General features: G+C 37.5%; 2 protein-coding genes across 2 annotated transcripts; both read right to left on the reverse strand.

Annotated features, from left to right (window-relative positions):
* Positions 1-2229: 2229 nt before the first annotated feature.
* On the reverse strand, positions 2230-5441 carry LOC135665711 (receptor-like protein EIX2). Its single transcript, XM_065177367.1, has one exon. The coding sequence runs from the start codon at positions 5296-5298 to the stop codon at positions 2302-2304; it is 2997 nt and encodes a 998-aa protein (XP_065033439.1). The 5' UTR covers positions 5299-5441; the 3' UTR covers positions 2230-2301.
* A 2505-nt stretch (positions 5442-7946) lies between these two features.
* On the reverse strand, positions 7947-11199 carry LOC135665706 (receptor-like protein EIX2). Its single transcript, XM_065177362.1, has one exon. It carries the CDS (start codon positions 11027-11029, stop codon positions 8252-8254), a length of 2778 nt encoding a protein of 925 aa, XP_065033434.1. The 5' UTR covers positions 11030-11199; the 3' UTR covers positions 7947-8251.
* Between the last annotated feature and the right edge of the window lie 162 nt (positions 11200-11361).

Consider the following 11361-nt stretch of genomic DNA (forward strand, 5'->3'; position numbering starts at 1 on the left):
TAAACGTCTCCTTTTGGCACTTAAAATTTATTACGATCAGATTTCTAGTTGTAGAATTCAAGAACAAACATGAGAGTAATTGATGTTTCGAAGCTTGTGAATGTCTTTTGTTACGTGCTCCTCGAATCATGACCCAAAATAAAATGTTAATCGGAGCTAGGTCGTAAGGAATAGATAGATCTAATTACAATTACAATTATAATTGAAGGGCATCGATCCTGATCTAAATATGAATGGTCCTTTGATAAATTGGGAATAACATATATGTGAAATATAACAATACGGATTGTAATTCTAAAGTTTAAATTTCCAGTTTTGATTGTGTATTGGACTCTCTAATTTATACAAATCTTGCTGATGATACCAACTTGATGTCTTAGTACCTAAGTTTTCCTTTTACCAACATTTTTTTGTTTAGCCAAGATGATCGAAATAATTAATTTTTAATATATTTCAAGAAATCTCTCGTGGTGGGATTTCTAGTCAAACTAACCTTTCTATAAATAACACATTATCTTTTGAGCAATATATATTTTTATTTATAAAAATAATAACAATTATTTAAAATCAATTCTCGAGTTTTGTACAAGATAATGTCTATAATTAAATAAAAATACATAATTTTGTATTTATTGGATACTAGAAAAATTATTAATCTCGATTCACTCCTGATCTTAATCACTCTTATTTATGGAGGGTGATAATTAGATCCATAAGAAAATGTTGATGTAACACCTCTTCTTTGTTTTGCGTCTACAAAACAGTTTGAACCAAGAATTACATTCCTATGAACTTTGCTTACGTTTGAGTGCTAATGGCAACAGGTAATCGAATGAAGCTCGTCTACATCCCGAGTCATGACACAGAATCCATGGCAAACTTCATTGTGAGCGGCTCGGAGAGGGGCCACACTCTGTTGATCATAAATGGATTATTCCTGCATGCACAGATCATCCTTGTCACATTGACGTGGATGTGAAAGCCTCTTCGGCCCAATTCCATCACCTGCAGCATGTCCCCCATCAATGGGAGACTCATCAACTGAAAAGATCTGAGCTTGAGATCCAAGAAGATCATGCAGCTGCACATTTGGTGGACTTGAGCTTATGATGCAACCAATATGTATTCGATTGATAAAGACAAGCATCTCAAACAAGAGGATCATTACATGAGTAGATCATATTAAACAGCCCCATCTGTTGCAACTGCAGATGCATCCATAGCTTCTTCAGTCGGATAGTTGTAGCAATGTACAGTTTGGAGGACACAAACTTACAGTAAGACTAAACATGCAACAAGAGATCCCCTTAAAGTTCTACATGGGCGCAAGAAGCATGAAGCACAAGTAACATCTCAAATACAACATGTCTCTTGTGTCTGAACCTTATTTGCTCTTAGAGAGCACCACAACTTTGAAAGATACAAAGCACATACGAAACCATCACAAGCTATTCCAGTGTACATGCAATTCAGATCCAAGCTACTCCTGCTCTAACTCAGGCTGTCCTATTTTGGGCAGAATTCGAGTATCTTGACCGTGATGACAAGTTATTCTATATCAAAATTCAGACTGCACTAATATATGGAAGCTCTTTGATGTGAAATAAATTTAATCTTCGAAGAGATTTAGAAGAAGACGTACCTTTGCTTGAGAGGGTCTCACCAATGTGGCCTGTAGGGAGGGTTAATGATCATTTAAACCTTGATCTCTAGAAAAATTTAGTAATGTAAAATGAAATCTGATTTTAGATATACTGACACTGGATTTACATAAACAAGAGTAGCGTATGGTAGAAACACCTGTGAATAAGTTCAATAAGAGTTAAATTAATCGAATAAGGTGGTCAAATCTTTTGCAGCCGAACTTGTGATCGCAATTGTGTCAGTTTTGACGTGTAATGCTTGGGTAGAACAAGACATGCAAATGCATTTGATGAAAGTAGATACTATGAACTTGGGAAAATAGAGGATGAAAAAGAAAGAAAGAAAATAAAACCATAAATTCTATGTATATCTTCGTAAAAGTTTTAACCTCCTTTCATTTCTGCCAAACTGAACAACTAAAAAAGGGGTGTCTATTTTGGAAAAACTAATTAAAAGGTGCAAGCTTTCTGGCAATCCCCAGAATTAGAACACTTCGTATGGTACTGAGATCTTGACAGAAATGATCAAAATTGCGAGTGCATGACTTACTTGTATACAAGTCCAGAAGTATTCAGAAGTATTAAATTTTATTCAAGCTGATGATATGATATTAACGAGATAGAACTCTCATACAGCAGATATTGATGTTCAAATTTATCATCCTTGTTGGAAATAACAACATTTTCTGATCCTAGAAACTTTCAGTACGGTAAACACATATACTTTGTCAAGCATGTTGTCTATAAATCGGAAGTAGTAAAGGTTCCAATTCTTGTTAAGTATTAAGGTACCCCAGACTGCCCAGAAACCAACAACAAATCCTGGTGCCATGCTCGTGTAGAACCATATCATCTCATTCTCATCTCTATCATCTGGATTACTTTGACCATGTGCTGTTTCATTGTCTTTGCAACTTTGATTCAGAGGAAGCCCACAAAGACCAGGATTGCCAATATAAATAGATGGATCATCGAAGGTCAGAAGTTGATTACCAAGTGGAATTTCCCCTGACAAGTTGTTGTATGAGAGGTTCAAGTGAGCTAAATAAGTCAGGGAAGCGAGGCTTGAAGGAATTGTGCCAGAAAAGTTATTCCTTGATAAGTCAAGAGACTCCAACTGTTGTAATTTATTGATATTTTCAGTGATTTCTCCTGTGAAATGGTTTCCAGATAAATTTAAGCTGATTAAGCCGGAAAGACTTGTGAGTTCTTCGGGTACTCCTCCAAATAAGTTATTATCCGAGAGGTCCAAGATATTTATAAGCGAAAGCGACTTGTCATAGTCTAGAGTGTTTCCTTTAATTGTTATAAACATATGCTCCGTATACCTAATTTCATCAATCTTCCAACTCGAAAGCTTTCCTAAAACTTTCATGGCAGTAAAATTTCCAAAGCTCAATGGAATAGTTCCCGACAGCTCATTATCTGCAAGGTCCAGCATTTGAAGAGCACTTAATCTTGAAAGATTTTGAGGAATATCTCCATCCAGCATATTTGATCGCAGTTTGAGGAACTTCAGACGAGTTAAACTTTCACCTATCCAGTTTGGAATTTCACCTTTCAAATCATTATGACCGACATCAAGAAGAAATAATTCTTTACAATCTTTCATGGACAAAGGCAACCCTCCAGATAGTTTGTTATTGCTCAAGTGTAACGACTTAAGCGATGCTATGGAACATATTGACTCAGGAATAACTCCAGAAATGTTGTTGCTTGAAAAATCCATAACTGCAATACTAGAAGAATTATTCCAGCAATTGGGGAGCTCTCCTGAAAACATATTTTTCGAAAGATCAAGAACCCACAAGACCTGCAGTTGGCATATAGAGAAGGGAATTTGGCCACTTAAATTATTTTCCGAAAGCGATAAATATATGAGGTTAGGCATATTCATGATGATGCCACGTGAAATTGTTCCAGAGAATGAATTGTTTGACAAATCTAAAAATATCATTCCAGGAGGAAAATACGGAAGAGGACCATCGAAGTAGTTTGAACTTAAATCCAAATCGACGAAGTTGTTTAAATGCAATAAATTGGGTACGTGGCCGCTGATCTGATTGCCGGAGATTTTCACGTACTCTGCTGTGGAAATTAAGCTCCAAAACCAGCTTGGCATAGCATCAATAATACTAGCATTAGACATAGCAATTTCTGAAATATTTCTTTGCGACTGAAGCCATGCAGGGAACTCAGGACCCAGTCTGCAAGAGCCCATCCAAAGGGATTCAAGCCGGAAGGGAGGAATCCAATTGCTCTTGACCTTCAGAGCCAAGGAGTTGGACGATAAAGTTAAGTATTTTAATTTTGTAAGGTTTCCAAAATGAGCCTCAGACATTACACCCTCCAAATAGTTGTGCTCAAGGTCCAAAACGACTAGTTGAGATAGCCACCCCACACTTTCTGGTATTGTTTCATTCAACTGATTTTGAGCAAGATAGAGCTCTTGAAGTGATGCTAGTTGTCCAATTAATACAGGAATAGGACCAGAAATCAGATTTCGCACCAACTGGAGTGATTTAAGCTTCTTGAGTTGAAATAACCATTCAGGTAGCTGCCCACTAATATTCGTACTCGATAGTTCCAGAATCTCTAAGCTCATCTTGATGCAACCAGAAAAAATTTCATCGAGTCCTAATAAATCTTTATTGATATTAATGCCTGACAATATTAAATTCTGTAACTTGCACAGATTTTTAAAGGAAGTGGGTATTCCTCCTTGAAGACGGAAATTGTAAGCTAAATTAAGGCCCTTGAGGGAAGCCAAGTTACCAAAGGCTGGTGGAATATTACCCTGAAGGATGTTCGCACTGAGATCAAGGTGCTCGAGGCCACTTATGTTGAATAACCAAAGGGGTAATGTAGAGTTAATGAAATTCTCAGATAAATCAAGAACAGACAGTGATGTAAAATTTACTTGTGGAAGAGAGCGAGGAACACTTTGAATTTTACAGAGAGATAAGTATATCTCGACAATAGAAGGAAGCATGTTCAGAGCTTCCAGCCAGTGAGCACCATTTTGAAAGTTAACGTTATTCAGGTTGAGATACGTTAGAGAAGAAAGGTGAGAAATCCACAGTGCATCACCAATGCTAAATTCATTGACCGGAACCACAAAACTGTGATCCAAGTCATTGGACAAGTCTAGATACTGCAGATTGGAGAGATTACCCAACTGGTGAGGCAGGACTCCACCCAATCCAGCACTGGAGAGGTTAAGATATCGGAGTCGATGTAATGACCCCACGAATTCTGGAATATTAATGCCTCCAAAATTGTTGGTGCTTAGGTCCAGGTACTTTAGGTGCTTCAGACCAAGTAAAGAAGGCCTCAACTCACCTCCTAAGGTCCAGTTGTTGTATGGCTCGTCACCAAAATCGGACAAAGGATGCGGATTCTGGAGGTCCAGCTTGACGACATGCCCAGTATGATTGCTGCAAGTCACACCCTCCCATTTGCAGCAGTCTTCACCCACCCAAGAGGACAGCCTGTTGGTAGGATCTTTCAGGCCTTGTTGGAACTCAAGTAGAGCACTTCTTTCTGCAGGGATGCAGCCTGAGGTTAGAGCTCCGTCGCAGACGTTGGGTTTTATCAGTTGAATGCATAGGAAGGCCAATAAGAAGAAGAGAACGTAGACATTGTCTGTAGTCATGGATTTGGGTTATGGTTGCTGGTGCATCACAATGCAGGTATCTACTTGTATATAATATGGAGTGACAAGATCTCTATCCTCCATTCATCTGTTAGTCCATTCTTCTGTGTGGATGAGCACTAATTCAAGGTCAAGCCAGTAAGTCAACAATCCATTTTCTAGGTTGACAATGATAGAAGGTGTCCATGATGTTCTGCTGAGCAAATCCATTGTCATATACTTGTAATGACTAAAATGAGTCCTAGAAACTAGAAAAACAACAATACTGGCAGCTAAATTCGTTAAGGTATTTAATTAGATTTTCATATTTCTGGCACCGGTAGTGCATAGAAACTGGCAAGAAATTTCACAGAACAGATCGATGTCTTTTTTCATACACCTGAAAACAATTATTACCACAACCATGATTCCATCAATTGGGAGGAAAATTGTACACATGATCACAGTGGATCATCTCACACCAACACAATTATCTTAGATTACATATAATAAAAATACGCAGCTTATCTTAAGATTAATCATGAGAAATCTGCGGTCCACAGCTTGCAATACACAAAATCTTATCATGCCCTGTTTGGATCATCCTCCATTAGTCTGAAACTATTCAACTGACACATTCAAATACACAAAAACCTCCCTCACCATATAAAGATTCCAAATACCAATTGTATCAGTACATACACCTTATAAGAAAACCAACTACCACAATCTTGTGGGTTGTGAGAAGAGTGCATAGAGAGCTATCAAAGACATGTTTCAATCCATCAGTTGGATCTCTACTTCCAATAAACATTAAATGGGATAAGAGCGTAGACCAAGAAACCTTCAACTATTAGGTTATCTGTCAATATCATGTATTTGCTCCTCATTTCATATTGTTGTCTATCCTCAAGTCAGTCAACCATGATGCCTGATCTTGATGGTCCCAAAGTTGGAATAGCTTTCATCTAAAGAAAACTCTTCAAGAACCCTAACAAGAGTTTTAAATGACTGGAGCATCTTCTTGAATGTGAAGGTTCTGAGAATTTCCTGGGAACTGCTAAATAGGAGAAATTAGTAGCTGTCAGACAACCATAATTAATACGAATAAGAGAAAGACGAGATTTGTGGCCACCAAAAAGACAGCTGTCAGTAGTTGCTGGGAAACTCTCCTGGAAATTGACATGATAATGCAACTAAGCAGAACAAGAAGAAGGGACACTTTAACAGAGCCAAGTTGCTTCCTAATACTTTTCAATTGAAAGATCAAGGAAGACTGACGATTGCAAACAAAAGCAAGTTGCTCATCTACTAATGCGACGGCAAGGTTGCATCATCTCTGAATCGTAGGTTGTGATCAGAATCTGTTGCCACCATTCCTCTTTTCTCATGTCCATACACTCTAGAACTCTGTTAAACTCAATTTTCTGTTTTTTTTAATCATGAAGAACTTACTAACTTAACTCATGAAATGTAAAAAAACATGATAATCTCATGTTGATAAGTCAGATCATGCATATAGAGAAATTCAAACGAATGGTTAAAGTGTTTAAAGTAAAGTTAATAATAATATGTTCATTAAACTCCTATAAATTTATCTTAGTTTTATTTACTTATGATATGAGACTAATGGGATATTAAGAACTCTTGATTGTTTGACATTTTTGTTAAGATTCAACATATCTTAGAAATATTCGATAAAATTAAAATGATATAAAGAAAATATGACTCCTATGAAAGGATGATATGCATAAATCGATAAATGATATCAAAACCAACCTAAAATTGTGGCATAATAAAAGGGCTCGAGTAGGAAATAATTATAGGTAGATGGATTCAGAGGATTCATCGTGGTACAAAGCTACCATTGAGCAATGTTTCACATGCATCATATTAGAATTAGATATGGGCTACGTTAGACCTTGATACGGAAAGTTAAGTTATAAGTGAGGAACTTATAATATCCTGATTAATTTCATGCCGAAAGTTGACAAGACAAAGAAAGACTTGTAAGGGTTTTATAGATGTACCATTATAATTTTAATTTAAATATTTTGATAATAATTTAGAATTTTAGCTTTCAAAATTCCGGCACTTTACATATACACTAGCACTTTACAAAATGATAGCTTACAAAATTAATATACCTGATTCCAGATATACTAACACTGGATTTACATAAATATAAATAAGAGTGATGTATGACAAAAACACCTGTGCATAAGTTCAATAAGAGTCAAATTAATCGAATAAGGGTGGCCAAATCTTTTGCAGTAGAACTTGTGATATCAATTGTATCAGTCTTGACGTGTAATGGTTGGGAAGAACAAGACAAGCAAATGCATTTGATAAAAGTAGGTACTATAAACTTGGGAAAATAGAGGATGAATGCCGAGAAAAAAAGGGGAATCTTTTGAACTTCTGTTTTCAACCCCAAATGAGAAGGAAAGAAAAAGAAAACCATAAATGCCATCCATATCTTCGTGTAAGTTTTAGCCTCCTTTCATTTCTGCCAAACTGAACAACTTAAAAAAAGATAACTATTTTGGAAAAACTAATTAAAAGTTGGAAGCTTTCTGGCAATGCCCAAAATTAAATCACTTCACATGATACTGAGATCTTGATAGAAATGGTTGAAATTGAGATTGCATGACTTACTTGTGTACAAGTATTCAGAAGAAGAAATTTTATTCAAGATAATGATATTATGTTCATGAGACGAACTCTCGTATTAATGCTCAAATTTATTATTTTTGCTAGGAACAACAATGTCTTTTGATCCTAGATAGGTTTAGTATGGTGAACACATAAACTTTGTCAAGTTGTCTATAAATCTAAAATAGTAAATATTCCAATTCTTGTTAAATAGCAATGCACCCCAAATTGCCCAAAAACCAACAACAAATCCTGGTGCCATGCTCGTGTAGAACCATATCATCTCATTCTCATCTCTATCATCTGGATTACTTTGATCTCATGCTGTCTCACTGACATTGCAACTTTGATTCAGAGGAAGCCCACAAAGACCAGGATTGCCAATATAGATAGATGGATCATTGAAGGTTAAAAGTTGATTACCACATGGAATTTCCCCTGACAAGTTGTTGTATGAGAGGTTCAAGAAAGCCAAAGAAGTCAGGGCAACGAGGTTAGAAGGAATTGTACCAGAAAAGTTGTTCCTCGACAAGTCAAGAGACTCCAACTGTTGTAATTTACTGATATTTTCAGTGATTTCTCCTGTGAAATGGTTTCCAGATAAATTTAAGCTAAACAAGCCAGAAAGATTTGTTAGTTCTTCAGGTACTCCTCCAGATAGGTTATTATCTGATAGGTCAAAGATATTCATAAGCGAAAGTAACTTATCATAGTATAGAGTGTTTCCTTTAGTTGTTACTAGCATCTGTTCCTTATAACTACCGTCAATTGAATATGCGATCAAACTTGGAAACCTTCCAATAACTTTCATGGCAGTAAAATTTCCAAAGCTCCTTGGAATATTTCCTGACAGCTCATTATTGGCTAGGTCGAGCATTTGAAGAGCACTTAATCGTGAAAGATTTGGAGGAATATCTCCGGCCAACATATTTGATCGCAGTTTGAGGAACTCTAGATGAGTTAAACTTTCACCTATCCAGGTTGGAATTTCACCTTTCAAACCATTGTGTCCGGCATCAAGAAGGAGTAATTCCTTGCAATCTTTCAAGGACAAAGGCAACTCTCCAGATAGACTATTATTGCTCAAATGCAACGATCGAAGTGTTGATACGGAACATATTGACTCAGGAATAACTCCAGATATATTGTTGCTTGAAAAATCCATAACGTCAATTCTAGAAGAATTATTCCAGCAATTGAGGAGCTCTCCTGACAACATATTTTTTGAAAGATCAAGAGCCTCCAAGGCTCTTAATTGGCATACAGAGAAGGGAATTTCACCGCTTAAATTGTTTTCGGAAAGCGATAAATATAGGAGGTTAGGCATATTCATGATGATGGCAAGTGAAATTGTTCCTGAAAATGAATTGTTTGACAGATCTAATAATTCCAATCTAGGAGGAAAATATGGAAGGGGACCCTCGAAGTAGTTTGAACTTAAATCCAACCAGCTGAGGTTGTTTAAATGCAATATATTGGGTACGTGGCCACTGATCTGATTGCCTGAGATAATCACATACTCTGCTGTGGAAATTAAGCCCCAAAACCAATTTGGCATAGCATCAATAATACCAGCATTAGGCATATCAATTTCTGAAATATTTATTTGCGATTGGAGCCATGTAGGGAACTCAGGACCCAGTTTGCAAGAGCCTATCCGAAGGGATTCAAGCTGGAAAGGAGGAAGCCAATCAGTCTTGACCTTCAGAGTCAAGGAGTTGGACCACAAATATAAGTGTTTCAATTTTGTGAGGTTTGCAAAATGTGCCTCAGACATGACACCCTCCAAAAAGTTAAGCTCAAGTTCCAACGAAACTAGCTGAGATAGCCACCCCATACTTTCTGGTATAGTTTCATTCAACTGATTTTGTTCAAGAGAGAGCTCCTGGAGTGATGATGCTAGTTGTCCAAGTGATACAGGAATGGGACCAGAAATCAGATTCTGCGATAACTGGAGCGATTTAAGCTTCCTGAGTTGGAATAACCATTCAGGCAGCTGCCCACTAATATTCGTGTAGGATAAGTCCAGAATCTCTAGGCTCATCTTGATGCAACCAGAAAAAATTTCATCAAGTTCTAACAAATCTTGGTTGATATTGATGCCTGGCAGTATTAAATTTTGTAGCTTGCACAAATTTTTGAAGGAAGTTGGTATTCCTCCTTGAAGAGAATTGTAAGCTAAATTAAGTTCCTTGAGGGAAGCCAAGTTACCAAAGGTCGGTGGAATATTACCCTGAAGGAAATTCCCATTGAGATCAAGGTGCTCAAGGCCACTTATGTTGGATAACCAAGAGGGCATCGTAGAGTTAATGAAATTTTCTGACAAATCAAGAACAGACAGTGATGTAAAGTTCACATGTGGAAGAGAGAGGGGAACACGTCCAATTGCACATTCAGATAAGTATATCTCCACGATAGAAGGAAGCATGTTCAGAGCTTCCATCCAGTGAGTACCATTTTGAAAGTTAACACTGTTCAGGTTGAGATGCTTTAGAGAAGAAAGGTGAGAAATCCAGAGTGCATCACCGATGCTAAATTCATTGAACTTAACCACAGAAAAAGAATTGGGAACCAAATCATTGGACAAGTCTAGATACTGCAGATTGGAGAGATTTCCCAGCTGGTGAGGCAGGAGTCCACCCAATCCAGCTCTGGAGAGGTTGAGATATTGGAGTTGATGGAATGACCCCATGAATTCTGGAATATTAATGCCTCCAAAATCGTTGGTGCTTAGGTCCAGGTACTTTAGGTGCTTCAGACCAAGTAAAGAAGGCCTCAACTCACCTCCTAAGATCCAGTTGTTGTGTGGCTCGTCACCAAAATCAGAGAAAGGATGCGGATTGTGGAGATCCAGCTTGACGACATGCCCAGTATGATTGCTGCAAGTCACACCCTCCCATTTGCAGCAGTCTTCACCCACCCAAGAGGACAGCCTGTTGGCAGGATCTTTCAGGCCTCGTTTGAACTCAAGTAGAGCACTTCTTTCGGCAGGGATGCAGCCTGAGGTTAGAGCTCCGTCGCAGATGTTGGGTGTTATCAGTTGAATGCATATGAAGGCCGATAAGAAGAAGGGAATATAGACATTGTCTGTGGCCATGGACTAGGGTTGTGGTTGCTGGTGCATCATAATGCTGCTATCTACTTGTATACAATATGTTGTGAGAAGACGTCTCTCCACAATTCATCTGTTAGTCCATTCTTCTGTGTGGATGACCATTAAGTCAAGGTCAAGCCTGTAAGTCAACAATCCATTTTCTAGGTCGACAATGATAGAAGGTGTCCATGATGTTCTACTGAGCAAATCCATTGTCATATACTTGTAATGTCTAAAATGAGTCCTAGAAACTAGAAAAACAACCATAATGGCAGCTAAATTCGTTAAGCTATTTAATTAGATTTTCATATTTCTGGCACCGGGAGTGCATAGAA

Source organism: Musa acuminata, unplaced genomic scaffold, assembly GCF_036884655.1.
Source record: "Musa acuminata AAA Group cultivar baxijiao unplaced genomic scaffold, Cavendish_Baxijiao_AAA HiC_scaffold_1036, whole genome shotgun sequence".
Taxonomy (NCBI): Eukaryota; Viridiplantae; Streptophyta; class Magnoliopsida; order Zingiberales; family Musaceae; genus Musa; species Musa acuminata.

What these genes read in the sequence shown, in the direction of transcription:
- LOC135665706 (XM_065177362.1), bottom strand. Translation starts at nt 11,029, where the DNA reads ATGGCCACAGACAATGTCTATATTCCCTTCTTCTTATCGGCCTTCATA.
- LOC135665711 (XM_065177367.1), bottom strand. Translation starts at nt 5,298, where the DNA reads ATGACTACAGACAATGTCTACGTTCTCTTCTTCTTATTGGCCTTCCTA.